Consider the following 18,981-nt stretch of genomic DNA (forward strand, 5'->3'; position numbering starts at 1 on the left):
CAACACAGACTGTACTGACTGCTGGGCCTCGTCTCAGTACCTTCCCTAGCCTGGCCAGCCACTCACTACATAATAACAACACAGACTACTGGGCCTCTTCTCAGAATCAGTGACAACCACAATGTCCACGTTGGTTTGGGAAGACACACATTTGTTATTGTAACTCTGACCAAGAGAGAGAAGGATAGACTGAGGGTAAACCCACCTGGTCTCCAGTGAGAGTGAGAGAGTGAGTGAGAGAGTGACTGAGAGAGTGAGAGAGTGAGAGAGTGAGTGAGTGAGTGAGTGAGTGAGTGAGTGAGTGAGAGAGACACTCACTCACTCACTCACTCACTCACTCACTCACTCACTCACTCACTCACTCACTCACTCACTCTGACAGACTGAGGGTGAACCCACCTGTGCACACTGCCCACAAAATGAGGTGGAAACTGAGCTGCACTTCCTAACCTCCTGCCCAATATATGACCATATTAGAGAAACATATTTCCCTCAGATTACACAGATCCACAAAGAATTCGAAAACAAATCCAATTTTGAAAAACTCCCATATCTACTGGGTGAAATTCCGCAGTGTGCCATCACAGCAGCAAGATTTGTGACCTGTTGCCACGAGAAAAGGGCAACCAGTGAAGAACAAACACCATTGTAAATACAACCCATATTTATGCTTATTTATTTTATCTTGTGTCCTTTACCATTTGTACATTGTTAAAACACTGTATATATAATATGACATTTGTAATGTCTTTATTGTTTTGAAACTTCTGTATGTGTAATGTTTACTGTTAATTTTTATTGTTTATTTCACTTTATATTTTATCTACCTCTCTTGCTTTGGCAATGTTAACACATGTTTCCCATGCCAATAAAGCCCTTGAATTGAATTGAGAGAGAGAAGGACAGACTGAGGGTGAACCAACCTGGTCTGCAGTAACTCTGACAGAGAGAGAGAAGGACAGACTGAGGGTGAACCCACCTGGTCTCCAGTAACTCTGACAGAGAGAGAGAAGGACAGACTGAGGGTGAACCCACCTGGTCTCCAGTAACTCTGACAGAGAGAGAGAGAGAGAAGGACAGACTGAGGGTGAACCCACCTGGTCTCCAGTAACTCTGACAGAGAGAGAGAAGGACAGACTGAGGGTGAACCCACCTGGTCTCCAGTAACTCTGACAGAGAGAGAGAAGGACAGACTGAGGGTGAACCTACCTGGTGTCCAGTAACTCTGACAGAGAGAGAGAAGGACAGACTGAGGGTGAACCCACCTGGTCTCCAGTAACTCTGACAGAGAGAGAGAGAGAAGGACAGACTGAGGGTGAAACCACCTGGTCTCCAGTAACTCTGACAGAGAGAGAAGGACAGACTGACGGTGAACCCACCTGGTCTCCAGTAACTCTGACAGATAGAGAGGACAGACTGAGGGTGAACCCACCTGGTCTCCAGTAACTCTGACAGAGAGAGAGAAGGACAGACTGAGGGTGAACCCACCTGGTCTCCAGTAACTCTGACAGAGAGAGAGAGAGAGAAGGACAGACTGAGGGTGAACCCACCTGGTCTCCAGTAACTCTGACAGAGAGAGAGAAGGACAGACTGAGGGTGAACCCACCTGGTCTCCAGTAACTCTGACAGAGAGAGAGAAGGACAGACTGAGGGTGAACCTACCTGGTGTCCAGTAACTCTGACAGAGAGAGAGAAGGACAGACTGAGGGTGAACCCACCTGGTCTCCAGTAACTCTGACAGAGAGAGAGAGAGAAGGACAGACTGAGGGTGAAACCACCTGGTCTCCAGTAACTCTGACAGAGAGAGAAGGACAGACTGACGGTGAACCCACCTGGTCTCCAGTAACTCTGACAGATAGAGAGGACAGACTGAGGGTGAACCCACCTGGTCTCCAGTAACTCTGACACAGAGAGAGAGAGAGAAGGACAGACTGAGGGTGAACCCACCTGGTCTCCAGTAACTCTGACAGAGAGAGAGAAGGACAGACTGAGGGTGAACCCACCTGGTCTCCAGTTCCCAGATGGTGATGTCATCAGAGATCCAGGGGTTGGAGGTCTCCGGGGAGGTGAAGAAGGGGTCATACTCCACATACTGCTCTGTGTAGCTCAGCAAGCTGCATAGGGAGTACACCAATCACACTGCTCACTGACAATATGTACACCAATCACACTGCTCACTGACAATATGTACACCAATCACACTGATCACTGACAATAAATACACCAATCACACTGCTGACTGACAATACGTACACCAATCACACTGACAATACGTACACCAATCACACTGACAATACGTACACCAATCACACTGACAATACGTACACCAATCACACTGCTGACTGACAATACGTACACCAATCACACTGACAATACGTACACCAATCACACTGCTGACTGACAATACGTACACCAATCACACTGACAATACGTACACCAATCACACTGACAATACGTACACCAATCACACTGACAATACGTACACCAATCACACTGACAATACGTACACCAATCACACTGACAATACGTACACCAATCACACTGACAGTACACCAATCACACTGACAATACGTACACCAATCACACTGATCACTGACAATACGTACACCAATCACACTGACAATACATACACCAATCACACTGACAATACGTACACCAATCACACTGACAATACGTACACCAATCACACTGACAATACATACACCAATCACACTGCTCACTGACAATACGTACACCAATCACACTGACAATACGTACACCAATCACACTGACAATACATACACCAATCACACTGACAATACACACACCAATCACACTGACAATATGTACACCAATCACACTGACAATACGTACACCAATAACAGCCTTGACTACTCCAATAACAGCCTTGACTACTCCAATAACAGCCTTGACTACTCCAATAACAGCCCTGACTACTCCAATAACAGCCCTGACTACTCCAATAACAGCCTTGACTACTCCAATAACAGCATTGACTACTCCAATAACAGCCTTGACTACCAGTCTGTTTTCAGACAGTACTCCAATAACAGCCTTGTCTACTCCAATAACAGCCTTGACTACTTCAATAACAGCCTTGACTACTCCAATAACAGCCTTGACTACCAGTCTGTTTTCAGACAGTATTCCAATAACAGCCTTGACTACTCCAATAACAGCCTTGACTAATCCAATAACAGCCTTGACTACTCCAATAACAGCCTTGACTACCAGTCTGTTTTCAGACAGTACTCCAATAACAGCCTTGTCTACCAGTCTGTTTTCAGACAGTACTCCAATAACAGCCCTGACTACTCCAATAACAGCCTTGACTACTCCAATAACAGCCCTGACTACTCCAATAACAGCCTTGACTACCAGTCTGTTTTCAGACAGTACTCCAATAACAGCCTTGACTACCAGTCTGTTTTCAGACAGTGTGTGTGTGTGTGTGTGTGTGTGTGTCTGTGTGTGTTACATTACAAGGAAACAGCCTACCTTTCTGCCACTTTGGACATGTTTAACCGATGCCTGTCTAGTTGGGCTTGCCAGTGTTGAATCTGAAAGGAGAAGGTGCCAATGTGAAGGCATGCTGCTCTGTCAGATAACACAATAGAGTCAAGATAACGATCAATATGTCAGATAACATGATAGAGTCAAGATAACGATCAATATGTCAGATAACATGATAGAGTCAAGCTAACGATCAATATGTCAGATAACACAATAGAGTCAAGATAATGATCAATATGTCAGATAACATGATAGAGTCAAGCTAACGATCAATATGTCAGATAACATGATAGAGTCAAGCTAACGATCAATATGTCAGATAACACAATAGTCAAGCTAACGATCAAAATGTCAGATAACACAATAGTCAAGCTAACGATCAATATGTCAGATGACACGATATAGTCAAGATAACGACCATTCTGTTATTTTTAAATGGCCCATTCTACCAGAAAACACTGACATGTCATTGTAGTTTGATGGATATTTGTTGACATCCGCTCTGGAAGAACCCTCTTTTGTAATTTGCCCTTGAATTGATGACATTACCTGGTGACGCATCTCCTCCTCTGTGGGCTCTTTGACCTCTGGAGCGGGGGCGTGGGCGGGGCTGTGGCTCCGGATGTCATTCTGGAGGCCGTACACAGACTGGATAGAAACATCGTTGTTACGGAGACGGGTATCCTGTGTGTGTTTATTTTCTCTCCTTGTCCCCTCACAGGTGACAAACATCATTACCCAATCAGTCACCAATCAATCATCAATCAGAAGACACACCTCCTGTTTCCCTTACCCAATCACATTCCCTTTCCCTTAGTTTAAAAACCCTGTCAGTTGTTTTCTCTAGAGCTCAATCTGTCTGGATGATCCAGAGGAGGAATGGGAGAAGGTCATGTGGTCTGATGAGACAAAAATAGAGCTTTTTGGTCTAAACTCCACTAGCCGTGTTTGGAGGAAGAAGAAGGATGAGTACAACCCCAAGAACACCATCCCAACCGTGAAGCATGGAGGTGGAAACATCAACATCATCATTCGTTGTAGATGCTTTTCTGCAAAGGGGACAGGACGACTGCACCGTATTGAGGGGAGGATGGATGGGGCCATGTATCGCGAGATCTTGGCCAACAACCTCCTTCCCTCAGTAAGAGCATTGATGATGGGTTGTGGCTGGGTTTTCCAGCATGACAACAACCCGAAACACACAGCCGGGGCAACTAAGGAGTGGCCCCGTAAGAAGCATCTCAAGGTCCTGGAGTGGCCTAGCCAGTCTCCAGACCTGAACCCAATAGAAAATCTTTGGAGGGAGCTGAAAGTCCGTATTGCCCAGCGACAGCCCCTTCTGGAGAAGGTCTGTATGGAGGAGTGGGCCAAAATCCCTGCTGCAGTGTCTGCTGCAAACCTGGTGAAGAACTACAGGAAACATATGATCTCTGTAATTGCAAACAAAGGTTTCTGTACCAACTATTAAGTTCTGCTTTCTGATGTATCAAATACTTATGTCATGCAATAAAATGCAAATTAATTACTTAAAAATCACACAATGTGATTTTCTGGATTTTTGTTTTAGATTCCGTCTCTCACAGTTGAAGTGTACCTATGATAAAAAATTACATGTTTTGTAAGTAGGAAAACCTGTAAAATCGGCAGTACTGTATTACAGTAGATTTTGCAGTAGATTTTACAGAAGATTTTACAGTTCACATTACAGTACATATGACAATCCATACCTTTCTTGTTTTATGAGGCTGCTTCATCCTCGAGGATTTCTTGATGTCGGCTTCTGTTGTGTTCACACATCCAGGCTGTATAGAGAAACAAGGACACATTTACACCAGTCTTCTCCAGGCTGTATAGAGAAACAAGGACACATTTACACCAGTCTTCTCCAGGCTGTATAGAGAAACAAGGACACATTTACACCAGTCTCCACCAGGCTGTATAGAGGAACAAGGACACATTTCCATCAGTCTTCTCCAGGCTGTATAGAGAAACAAGGACACATTTACATCAGTCTTCTCCAGACTGTATAGAGAAACAAGGACACATTTCCATCAGTCTTCTCCAGGCTGTGGAACAAGGACACATTTACATCAGTCTTCTCCAGACTGTGGAACAAGGACACATTTACATCAGTCTTCTCCAGACTGTGGAACAAGGACCCATTTACATCAGTCTTCTCCAGACTGTGGAACCAGGACACATTTCCATCAGTCTTCTCCAGGCTGTATAGAGAAACAAGGACACATTTCCATCAGTCTTCTCCAGGCTGTATAGAGGAACAAGGACACATTTACATCAGTCTTCTCCAGGCTGTATAGAGAAACAAGGACACATTTACATCAGTCTTCTCCAGACTGTATAGAGAAACAAGGACACATTTCCATCAGTCTTCTCCAGACTGTGGAACAAGGACACATTTCCATCAGTCTTCTCCAGGCTGTGGAACAAGGACACATTTACATCAGTCTTCTCCAGACTGTATAGAGAAACAAGGACACATTTACATCAGTCTTCTCCAGACTGTGGAACAAGGACACATTTCCATCAGTCTTCTCCAGACTGTGGAACAAGGACACATTTCCATCAGTCTTCTCCAGACTGTGGAACAAGGACACATTTACATCAGTCTTCTCCAGGCTGTATAGAGAAACAAGGACACATTTACATCAGTCTTCTCCAGACTGTATAGAGAAACAAGGACACATTTACATCAGTCTTCTCCAGGCTGTATAGAGAAACAAGGACACATTTCCATCAGTCTTCTCCAGGCTGTATAGAGAAACAAGGACACATTTCCATCAGTCTTCTCCAGGCTGTATAGAGAAACAAGGACACATTTCCATCAGTCTTCTCCAGACTGTGGAACAAGGACACATTTCCATCAGTCTTCTCCAGGCTGTGGAACAAGGACACATTTCCATCAGTCTTCTCCAGGCTGTATAGAGAAACAAGGACACATTTACATCAGTCTTCTCCAGACTGTATAGAGAAACAAGGACACATTTACATCAGTCTTCTCCAGGCTGTATAGAGAAACAAGGACACATTTACATCAGTCTTATCCAGACTGTATAGAGAAACAAGGACACATTTACATAAGTCTTCTCCAGGCTGTGGAACAAGGACACATTTCCATCAGTCTTCTCCAGACTGTATAGAGAAACAAGGACACATTTCCATCAGTCTTCTCCAGGCTGTATAGAGAAACAAGGACACATTTACATCAGTCTCCTCCAGACTGTGGAACAAGGACACATTTACATCAGTCTTCTCCAGACTGTATAGAGAAACAAGGACACATTTCCATCAGTCTTCTCCAGACTGTGGAACAAGGACACATTTACATCAGTCTTCTCCAGACTGTATAGAGAAACAAGGACACATTTACATCAGTCTTCTCCAGACTGTGGAACAAGGACACATTTACATCAGTCTTCTCCAGACTGTGGAACAAGGACACATTTCCATCAGTCTTCTCCAGACTGTATAGAGAAACAAGGACACATTTCCATCAGTCTTCTCCAGACTGTATAGAGGAACAAGGACACATTTACATCAGTCTTCTCCAGACGGTGGAACAAGGACACATTTACATCAGTCTTCTCCAGACTGTATAGAGAAACAAGGACACATTTCCATCAGTCTTCTCCAGACTGTGGAACAAGGACACATTTCCATCAGTCTTCTCCAGACTGTATAGAGGAACAAGGACACATTTACATCAGTCTTCTCCAGACTGTGGAACAAGGACACATTTCCATCAGTCTTCTCCAGACTGTATAGAGAAACAAGGACACATTTACATCAGTCTTCTCCAGACTGTGGAACAAGGACACATTTACATCAGTCTTCTCCAGACTGTATAGAGAAACAAGGACACATTTACATCAGTCTTCTCCAGGCTGTGGAACAAGGACACATTTACATCAGTCTTCTCCAGACTGTGGAACAAGGACACATTTCCATCAGTCTTCTCCAGACTGTGGAACAAGGACACATTTCCATCAGTCTTCTCCAGACTGTGGAACAAGGACACATTTACACCAGTCTTCTCCAGGCTGTATAGAGAAACAAGGACACATTTACATCAGTCTTCTCCAGGCTGTATAGAGAAACAAGGACACATTTACATCAGTCTTCTCCAGGCTGTATAGAGAAACAAGGACACATTTACATCAGTCTTCTCCAGGCTGTGGAACAAGGACACATTTACATCAGTCTTCTCCAGGCTGTGGAACAAGGACACATTTCCATCAGTCTTCTCCAGGCTGTATAGAGAAACAAGGACACATTTACATCAGTCTTCTCCAGACTGTGGAACAAGGACACATTTCCATCAGTCTTCTCCAGGCTGTATAGAGAAACAAGGACACATTTCCATCAGTCTTCTCCAGACTGTATAGAGAAACAAGGACACATTTCCATCAGTCTTCTCCAGACTGTGGAACAAGGACACATTTACATCAGTCTTCTCCAGGTTGTATAGAGGAACAAGGACACATTTCCATCAGTCTTCTCCAGGCTGTATAGAGAAACAAGGACACATTTACATCAGTCTTCTCCAGACTGTATAGAGAAACAAGGACACATTTACATCAGTCTTCTCCAGGCTGTATAGAGAAACAAGGACACATTTACATCAGTCTTCTCCAGGCTGTATAGAGAAACAAGGACACATTTCCATCAGTCTTCTCCAGACTGTATAGAGAAACAAGGACACATTTCCATCAGTCTTCTCCAGACTGTATAGAGGAACAAGGACACATTTACATCAGTCTTCTCCAGACTGTATAGAGAAACAAGGACACATTTACATCAGTCTTCTCCAGACTGTGGAACAAGGACACATTTACATCAGTCTTCTCCAGACTGTGGAACCAGGACACATTTACATCAGTCTTATCCAGACTGTATAGAGAAACAAGGACACATTTCCATCAGTCTTCTCCAGGCTGTGGAACAAGGACACATTTACATCAGTCTTCTCCAGACTGTGGAACAAGGACACATTTCCATCAGTCTTCTCCAGACTGTGGAACAAGGACACATTTACATCAGTCTTCTCCAGACTGTGGAACAAGGACACATTTACATCAGTCTTCTCCAGACTGTGGAACCAGGACACATTTCCATCAGTCTTCTCCAGGCTGTATAGAGGAACAAGGACACATTTCCATCAGTCTTCTCCAGGCTGTATAGAGAAACAAGGACACATTTACATCAGTCTTCTCCAGGCTGTGGAACAAGGACACATTTCCATCAGTCTTCTCCAGACTGTGGAACAAGGACACATTTACATCAGTCTTCTCCAGACTGTATAGAGAAACAAGGACACATTTACATCAGTCTTTTCCAGGCTGTGGAACAAGGACACATTTACATCAGTCTTCTCCAGACTGTATAGAGAAACAAGGACACATTTACATCAGTCTTCTCCAGGCTGTATAGAGGAACAAGGACACATTTACATCAGTCTTCTCCAGGCTGTGGAACAAGGACACATTTACATCAGTCTTCTCCAGGCTGTATAGAGAAACAAGGACACATTTACATCAGTCTTCTCCAGACTGTATAGAGAAACAAGGACACATTTCCATCATTCTTCTCCAGGCTGTATAGAGAAACAAGGACACATTTACATCAGTCTTCTCCAGGCTGTATAGAGAAACAAGGACACATTTACATCAGTCTTCTCCAGACTGTGGAACAAGGACACATTTCCATCAGTCTTCTCCAGGCTGTATAGAGAAACAAGGACACATTTCCATCAGTCTTCTCCAGACTGTGGAACAAGGACACATTTACATCAGTCTTCTCCAGACTGTATAGAGAAACAAGGACACATTTACATCAGTCTTCTCCAGGCTGTATAGAGGAACAAGGACACATTTACATCAGTCTTCTCCAGGCTGTGGAACAAGGACACATTTACATCAGTCTTCTCCAGGCTGTATAGAGAAACAAGGACACATTTACATCAGTCTTCTTCAGGCTGTATAGAGAAACAAGGACACATTTCCATCAGTCTTCTCCAGACTGTGGAACAAGGACACATTTACATCAGTCTTCTCCAGACTGTGGAACAAGGACACATTTCCATCAGTCTTCTCCAGACTGTATAGAGAAACAAGGACACATTTACATCAGTCTTCTCCAGACTGTATAGAGAAACAAGGACACATTTACATCAGTCTTCTCCAGGCTGTATAGAGAAACAAGGACACATTTACATCAGTCTTCTCCAGACTGTGGAACAAGGACACATTTCCATCAGTCTTCTCCAGGCTGTGGAACAAGGACACATTTACATCAGTCTTCTCCAGACTGTGGAACAAGGACACATTTACACATTTCCAGAACTTCTTAAGGCTAGGGGGCAGTATCCTGAATTTCCGGCTGACTGACGTGCCCAAAGTAAACTGCCTGTTATTCAGCCCATTGGATAGAAAACAGTTTCTAAAACTGTTAAAAAAATGTCTGTGAGTATAACAGAACTGATATGGCAGGTGAAAATCCATCTGGAAAATTCCACAAGATCAACAGTCTTTATACAGGGATTCAGGCTTAAAAAGTGGTTGTTTTTCCCAAGGTGTGCTCATCAGGAAAGGTAGGCTTTTGCCGTAAAGCCTTTTTGAAATCTGACAACGCGGTTGGATTAGCAAGACGTTAAGCTTTTAAATAATGTTAATAATGACACTTGTATTTTCATGAATGTTTAATATTGCGATTTTGTCATTGAATTTGGCGCTCTGCAATTTCACCAGATGTTGTCGACAGGTGTTACTCTGGCAGTTTGCGATCCCTAAGAGGTTTTAGGTCTTCTCCAGGCTGTGGAACAAGGTTAAACAATGATACATTTGGGTCAATCCACGAAAAGTGCCCTTTGATATTTTAAGTAAAAATTTGGCAAAAAGATTCAATTTTAAAAGCCTGTTATATTAAATTGCCCTTTAAAACCTCTTTAGGCTAGGGGGCAGTATTTTCACGTCCGGATGAAAAGCGTGCCCAAAGTAAACTGCCTGTTACTCAGGCCCCGAATCTAAGATTTGCATATGCATGATAGTATTGGACAGAAAACATTAAAGTTTCTAAAACTGTTAAAACTGTTAACATAATGTCTGTGAGTATAACAGAACTGATATGGCAGGCAAAACCCTGAGCACAACCCATCCAGGGAAATTATTTTTTGAGGTCATTGTGTTTTCCAATGGTTTTCTATGGGAAAACCTGATTTATTAGGGCCCATATTGCAGTTCCTATGTCTTCCACTAGATGTCAACAGTCTTTTAGAAATGGTTTGATGTTTTCCTTTTGAGAAATGAAGAAGTAGTCCTATTCTTTCTATTCTTTTCACTCAGCAGGTCACTCGTCTTTTGCTGCGCCTGAACAGGAGTTCAAGCTCCGTGGTGTTTTTCTTCGGTATTGGAAACTGTTTATCCCGTATTAAATTTGATCGATTATTTACATTTTAGGATTGACTAGAAACGTTGTTTGGACCAAGTTTACAGGTAACCTATTAGATACTTAGTAGTCATGTTTGAACCGGTGTATTTCTGAATAAAAAGCGTCAAAATAAATTGTAAATAAAAAATAAAGAAGGACTTTATAGAACAAAACGACCATTCATTCTGTCACTGAGACATTTGGAACTGCAAAAATATGAAGATCTTCAAAGGTAAGGCATTTATTATATCGCTATTTCTGACTTTCGTGTCGCACCTGCCTGGTTGCAAAATGGTTTTCATGTTCTTGTTTTCTGGGCGCTGTCCTCAGATAGTTGCATGGTGTGCTTTCGCCGTAAATTATTTTTGAAATCTGACACAGCGGCTGGATTAACCAGAAGTTAAGCTTTATTTTGATGTATTACACTTGTATTTATATGAATGTTAAATATTTATATTTCTTTAGTTTGAATTTGGAGTACTGCAATTGCAGCGGATGTTGTCAAATCTATCCTGGTAACGGGATTCGAACGGGATTTCGAGTTTAAGGGGTTTTAATATGGATCCCATGGAGAATTCAATAAATCTGACTTGCTAAAGTGCCAAAATCCATCATTTTGACATGGTCCTCTGTGACCTCTAGGAAGGTTTGAACCACTTCATCTCAACATTTCTCCAAGTTCTCCACCAATAGGGCTTCGCATAAGCCCCAGCGTCGTCCGGGTTAGGGTTTAGCCGGGGTTCATTGTTTAGCCATCATTGTAAATAAGAATTTGTTCTTAACTGACTTGCCTAGTTAAAACTTCTTTGGGATAGGGGGCAGTATTGGGTAGCTTGGATGAAAAACGTGCCCAAATTAAGCTGCCTGCAACTCAGCCGTAAAAGCTAAAATATGCATATAATTAGCAAATTTGGATAGAAAACATTCTGAATGATGTCTGTGAGTATAACATAACTCATATGGCAGGCAAAACCTGAGAAATAATCCAACCAGGAAGTGGGAAATCTGAGGTTCGTAGTTTTTCAACTCAGCCCCCATTGAAGATACAGGGCTATATTAGTTATGTTTCACTTCCCAAGGCTTCCACTATATGTCAACAGTATTTAGAACCTGTTTTGAAGATTCTACTCTAAAGGAGGTGCTCATGAGAGCTCTTTAAGTGAGTGGTATGGCAGAGTGCCACAGACTCGGTCTGGCGCGCTCACGAGAAAGGTAGCAACATTCCACTTCATTTGACAGACAAAGGAATTGTCCGGTTGGAACATTAATGAAGTTCTATGTTAAAAACATCCTAAAGATTGATTCCATACTTAGGTTGGCATGTTTCTACAGGTTGTAACGGGACCTTTTGAACTTTTCATCCGACATTCAGCGTGACCTGAACGCACTTTTGGATTTGTTTGCCAAACGCCCTAACAAATGAAGATATTTGGACATAACTGATGGACATTATTGAACTTATCAAACATTTATGGTGGAACTGGGATTCCTGGGAGTGCATTCTGATGAAGATCATCAAAGGTAAGGGAATGTTTAAAATGCTATTTCTGAGTAATGTTGACTACCCAATTTGGCGGGTATCTTTTTGGTTGATTTGTTGTCTAAAGGCTGTACTCAGATTATTGCATGGTTTGCTTTCTCCGTAAAGTGTTTTGGAAATCTGACACAGCGGTTGCATTAAGGAGAAGTGTATCTAAAGTTCCATGTATAATAGTCGTATCTTTATCAATGTGTATTATGAGTATTTCTGTAAATTGATGTGGTTTTGCACAATCACTGCATGTTTTAGAACTACTGAACGTAATGCGGAAATGTAAACTCAGATTTTTTATATAAATATGAACTTTATCAAACAAAACATACATGTATTGTGTAACATGAAGTCCTATGAGTATCATCTGATGAAGATCATCAAAGGTTAGTGATTCATTTTATCTCTATTTCTGCTTTTTGTGACTCCTCTCCTTGGCTGGAAAAATGGCTGGGTTTTTCTGTTGCTTGGTGCTGACCTAACATAATCGTTTGTGGTGCTTTCGCTGTAAAGCATTTTTGAAATCAGACACTGTGGCTGGATTAACGATAATTGTATCTTTAAAATGGTGTAAAATACTTGTATGCTTTGTTTTTTGTTGTTTTGAATTTGGTGCCTTGCACTTTCACTGGCTGTTGCGGAGCCTTCCGCTAGCGGAACCCCAGTCCTAGACAGGTTAAATAAAGGTTAAATAAAAAAATGAAAAAGTCATTTTGTTGCTTTGACAGTCATTTCTGAAAATGATTTATTTCATGTGACTAGAGACTAACTTACTTCTGTCCCTCATATTACATGAACTGAACTCTCGTTTTAATATGGTTAAACTATCATTTTTTCATTTTTTTTTTCAAAAAGAACCATGAACAACTAATCATCAAATCACAGTGTGTAAAGGCAGGTGAGCTGTTTCTAAACATCTTGGACATTTTCTGGTGTTTTGTGGTGGAAAGCTGAGCGGGTCGAGCACAACACATTCAACTCTGTCACCCATAGATGGACAGGCTAGAAATATTGTAATGATTTCAACTTTTTTTGTGAAGCTTGCTTTCAATTGTCACTCCCTGTTGCATTCAACAAGCCTCCAGTGCCCCTGTCACAAGGGAATTTATGGCAGATTTAAGGTGAAATCCTCAACCCTGTTGCGGTCAACAGGGTTATAGTACGTATTTTTATTTAATTAACATCTTGAGATGGTTAAAACAAAGTTTATGAAGTTGAACATGTGACATGTTAAAATCAAACATTTTTTTAATACCAAGTTACACTTCTCAAAAGGCACAGAATTGGTGAAACGACCCCATTTACATGTCTACATTTTCACATTTAGCAGACGCTCTTATTCAGAGTCACTTACAGTAGTGTGTCTCCAACAGTACGTCCCATTAGGCCAATAACACTACTGACTGAACACCAGGGAGTCAGACGGTCCTCATCTCCAACAGTACGTCCCATTAGGCCAATAACACTACTGACTGAACACCAGGGAGTCAAACGGTCCTCGTCTCCAACAGTATGTCCCATTAGACCAATAACACTACTGACTGAACACCAGGGAGTCAGACGGTCCTCATCTCCAACAGTATGTCCCATTAGACCAATAACACTACTGACTGAACACCAGGGAGTCAGACGGTCCTCATCTCCAACAGTATGTCCCATTAGACCAATAACACTACTGACTGAACACCAGGGAGTAAGACGGTCCTCGTCTCCAACAGTACGTCCCATTAGGCCAATAACACTACTGACTGAACACCAGGGAGTCAGACGGTCCTCATCTCCAACAGTACGTCCCATTAGGCCAATAACACTACTGACTGAACACCAGGGAGTCAGACGGTCCTCGTCTAGAACAGTACGTCCCATTAGGCCAAAAACACTACTGACTGAACACCAGGGAGTCAGACGGTCCTCGTCTCCAACAGTCCAGGGAGTCAGACGGTCCTCATCTCCAACAGTCCAGGGAGTCAGACGGTCCTCATCTCCAACAGTCCAGGGAGTCAGACGGTCCTCATCTCCAACAGTCCAGGGAGTCAGACGGTCCTCATCTCCAACAACCCAGGGAGTCAGACGGTCCTCATCTCCAACAGTCCAGGGAGTCAGACGGTCCTCATCTCCAACAGTACGTCCAATTAGGCCAATAACACTACTGTCCTCATCTCCAACAGTCCAGGGAGTTAGACGGTCCTCGTCTCCAATAGTCCAGGGAGTCAGACGGTCCTCATCTCCAACAGTCCAGGGAGTCAGACGGTCCTCATCTCCAACAGTCCAGGGAGTCAGACGGTCCTCATCTCCAACAGTCCAGGGAGTCAGACGGTCCTCATCTCCAACAGTCCTGGGAGTCAGACGGTCCTCGTCTCCAACAGTCCAGGGAGTCAGACGGTCCTCATCTCCAACAGTCCAGGGAGTCAGACGGTCCTCGTCTCCAACAGTCCAGGGAGTCAGACGGTCCTCGTCTCCAACAGTCCAGGGAGTCAGACGGTCCTCGTCTCCAACAGTCCAGGGAGTTAGATGGGAGATACTGAGAATTCGTCTTTGGGTCACAAATGGCACCCTATTGCCTATATAGATCCCTTTTAACCAGGGCCCATAGGGTGCCATTTGGGACACAACACCTTACTTGATGTGATGGGGAAATTAGTTTCTGTCTGGCTGTAGCGTTGTCTGATTTGAAGGACATTAAACACATCCAAAGGTGGTTAAATGCTTGGGAAGGTTTATCTGGCCCCTTAATACCACTGTCTACTATTCAAGCAGATTGGTGAACATTTAAGAGATAATGGCCAAGAAGCCGGTGTTTTGGAGGATATATTGTCAACGGGTGTTAAGATTCGGCCCACCCTGTTACATAAACTGGAACGGCGAACACCAAATACCTGGTTTCACACTGTTTTAATTCTTTCACCACTAGCGAGTCAGGCTAGCCTGGGTACCAGTCTGTTTGGGCTATCGTTCCACTCCTTGTCATGCCAAACATAAAGTATGACGCAGAGTACACAGAGTGGAATGTTAACACAAAACAGGTCTGTATTTCAGGCTATACTCAGGCTACTTCCTCAGTTATTAGAGGGTGTTAAAACCCCGAGCTCCTGAATTAAGCCTCTCGTTGGCCCTGGGAGAGACAACAAATGTGCAGCTTTTAACTACTGAGGTGGGCTACCATGCTCTGCCTCAGCCCGACCCCATTGTCCTGTGGTTACTGCTGAGTGAGGCTACCATGCTCTGCCTCAGCCCGACCCCATTGTCCAGTAGGCTACTGCTGAGGTAGGCTACCATGCTCTGCCTCAGCCCGACCCCATTGTCCAGTGGTTACTGCTGAGGTACGCTACCATCTCCTGCCTTATCCCGACTCCATTGTCCAGTAGGTTACTGCTGAGGTAGGCTACCATCCCCTGCCTCAGCCCAACCCCATTTTCCAGTGACAGAGGCCACTTTATACCTTTGTGTTAGGGACCAGGTTGCCAGGAAACTCAGTCAGCTGACCTGCTAAGTCAATCCCAGGCCCTATCCGGTGGGGTAACAGACCCCTATTCCTGCCTGTTCTTTAGTTGGACACGGGGGTGCAGTGAGACAACAGGTCAGAAGAACTCTGTACCACCTCAACACAACTCACTACTGGTCCCTTCCTACAAGGACAATAACTCTGCACACCCTCATCACAACTCACTACTGGTCCCTTCCTACGAGGACAAGAACTCTGCATCAACACAACTCACTACTGGTCCCTTCCTACAAGGACAAGAACTCTGCACACCCTCATCACAACTCACAACTGGTCCCTTCCTACAAGGACAATAACTCTGCACCACCTCAACACAACTCACTACTGGTCCCTTCCTACAAGGACAAGGACACTGCATGAACACAACTCACTACTGGTCCCTTCCTACAAGGACAAGAACTCTGCACCACCACAACACAACTCACTACCAGTCCCTTCCTACAAGGACAAGAACTCTGCATCAACACAACTCACTACTGGTCCCTTCCTACAAGGACAAGGACTCTGCATCAACACAACTCACTACTGGTCCCTTCCTACGAGGACAAGCCTCCACCCTGGATCTGTGTGTTAGTGCGTAACTGACAACATTAGAACTTACAGTGAAATGCTGACTGACCAGCCCTTAACCAACAATGCAGTTCAAGAATGAGTTAATCAAATATTCACTTTAGTTTATTTAGTAAGTCTTTTCTTAACTCTATTTCTTGAACAGCACTGATGGTTAAGGGATTGTAATTATGTATTTCACTGTGAAGTCTACATCTGTTGGTTAAGGGCTGGTCAGTCAGCATTTCACTGTGAGGTCTACACCTGTTGGTTAAGGGCTGGTCAGTCAGCATTTCACTGTGAGGTCTCCACCTGTTGGTTAAGGGCTGGTCAGTCAGCATTTCACTGTGAGGTCTACACCTGTTGGTTAAGGGCTGGTCAGTCAGCATTTCACTGTGAGGTCTACACCTGTTGGTTAAGGGCTGGTCAGTCAGCATTTCACTGCGAGGTCTACACCTGTTGGTTAAGGGCTGGTCAGTCAGCATTTCACTGTGAGGTCTACACCTGTTGGTTAAGGGCTGGTCAGTCAGCATTTCACTGTGAGGTCTACACCTGTTGGTTACGGGCTGGTCAGTCAGCATTTCACTAAGATTAGCTGTTGTATTCGGCACACGTGACAAATATAATTTGATTTGATTTAATTTAATACCTCTTAGGGCCAGGGGGCAGTGTTCGGAAGTTCGGATGAATGACGTGCCCAAAGTAAACTGCCTGTTACTCAGGCCCAGAAGCTAGGATATGCATATAGTTGCATTGGATAACATTGGATAGAAAACACTCTGACGTTTCTAAAACTGTTAAAATAATTTCTGTGAGTAGAACAGAACTGATATGGCAGGCAAAAGTATTTTGGTGTGGGGCGCCGTCCTCAGATAATCGCATGGTATGCTTTTGTCGTAAAGCCTTTTTGAAATCTGACAACACGGCTGGATTAACAAGAAGTTAAGCTTTTAAATAATGTATGACACTTGTATTTTTATGAATGTTTAATAATTACGATTTTGTCATTTGAATTTGGCGCTCTCCAGCTTCACTGGATGTTGTTGATTTTGATCCCGCTAGCGGGATCCCTGCGCTAAGCTAATATATGTTTATACGCCTCAATCAATGTTAATATTGCTGTTACTTCATACACGTGTACTAGCCAACTGCAACCTTATTTATCTGTCCCCTTTTGTCATAGTTTGTGGCTACTCTACATGTTCAGACCATGAGGTAAATCTCTCTCCATTACTATGAGCCAAGATGACCGTTGTCATAGTTCGTGGCTACTCTACATGTTCAGACCATGAGGTAAATCTCTCTCCATTACTACGAGCCAAGATGGCCGCCAGCCCGGCATGGCTGTTGTCATAGTTTGTGGCTACTAAGATGGCTGCTGTTCACCTATTTGCATGTTAGCCATAGCATGTCAACCGATTAGCCGCTAACCATAGTGCTAATGTTGCATGCTGGTCTATAGCCTGAGGCCTACTAACCCTCCACTGTACACACCGTGTGCTACAATCCACAGCCTGTGGCCTACTAGACTAGCATGCTAGCTTACCACTGTTTCTCATGCTAGTTGACCCTGTTCTTACTGTGTGCTAGGTTAGCCTCTGTACATAGTGTGGTTATGTTGTGTGCCATGCTCTGCTTATTAGCCCAGTGCTATTAACCTCTATATGCTACTGCCTAGCTATCACTGCTATATGCTACTGCCTAGCTATCACTGCTATATGCTACTGCCTAGCTATCACTGCTATATGCTACTGCCTAGCTATCACTGCTATATGCTGCTGCATAGCTATCCCTGCTATATGCTACTGCCTAGCTATCCCTGCTATATGCTACTGCCTAGCTATCACTGCTACATGGTACTGCCTAGCTATCACTGCTATATGCTACTGCCTAGCTATCACTGCTATATGCTACTGCCTAGCTATCACTGCTATATGCTATCACTGCTATATCACTCTGGACACAACACAGTATCTCTCTCTGAACACAACACAATGTATCACTCTGAACAACACAGTGTATCACTCTGAACACAACACAGTGTATCACTCTGAACACAACACAGTGTATCACTCTGAACACAACACAGTGCATCACTCTGAACACAACACAGTGTATCACTCTGAACACAACACAGTGTATCACTCTGAACACAACACAGTGTATCACTCTCTGAACACAACACAGTGTATCACTCTGAACACAACACAGTGTATCACTCTCTGAACACAACACAGTGTATCACTCTGAACACAACACAGTGCATCACTCTGAACACAACACAGTGTATCACTCTGGACACAACACAGTGTAACACTCTCTGAACACAACACAGTGCATCACTCTGAACACAACACAGTGTATCACTCTCTGAACACAACACAGTGCATCACTCTCTGAGCACAACACAGTGTATCACTCTGAACACAACACAGTGTATCAC

At 43.5% G+C, this 18,981-nt stretch overlaps 1 protein-coding gene across 4 annotated transcripts in view; it reads right to left on the minus strand.

The window, feature by feature from the left end:
- The window catches only part of LOC110517589 (regulator of G-protein signaling 7-like), a 133,632-nt gene that overhangs the window by 25,339 nt on the left and 89,312 nt on the right, over window positions 1-18,981 (minus strand). For all 4 annotated transcript variants that reach the window (XR_005039161.1, XM_036960123.1, XM_036960122.1 and 1 more), the window contains exons 9-12: window positions 5,241-5,315; window positions 4,063-4,161; window positions 3,499-3,560; window positions 2,004-2,114 (exon numbers count right to left, since the gene is read on the minus strand). Coding sequence is in view for 3 of the 4 variants with exons in the window: in XM_036960123.1 (XP_036816018.1) it covers window positions 2,004-2,114; window positions 3,499-3,560; window positions 4,063-4,161; window positions 5,241-5,315 (347 nt within the window). In the remaining variant the exon portion in view is untranslated. The remainder of the gene's footprint in view (window positions 1-2,003; window positions 2,115-3,498; window positions 3,561-4,062; window positions 4,162-5,240; window positions 5,316-18,981) is intronic.

This window comes from Oncorhynchus mykiss, chromosome 23 (assembly GCF_013265735.2).
Source record: "Oncorhynchus mykiss isolate Arlee chromosome 23, USDA_OmykA_1.1, whole genome shotgun sequence".
In the NCBI taxonomy this organism is placed as follows: domain Eukaryota; kingdom Metazoa; phylum Chordata; class Actinopteri; order Salmoniformes; family Salmonidae; genus Oncorhynchus; species Oncorhynchus mykiss.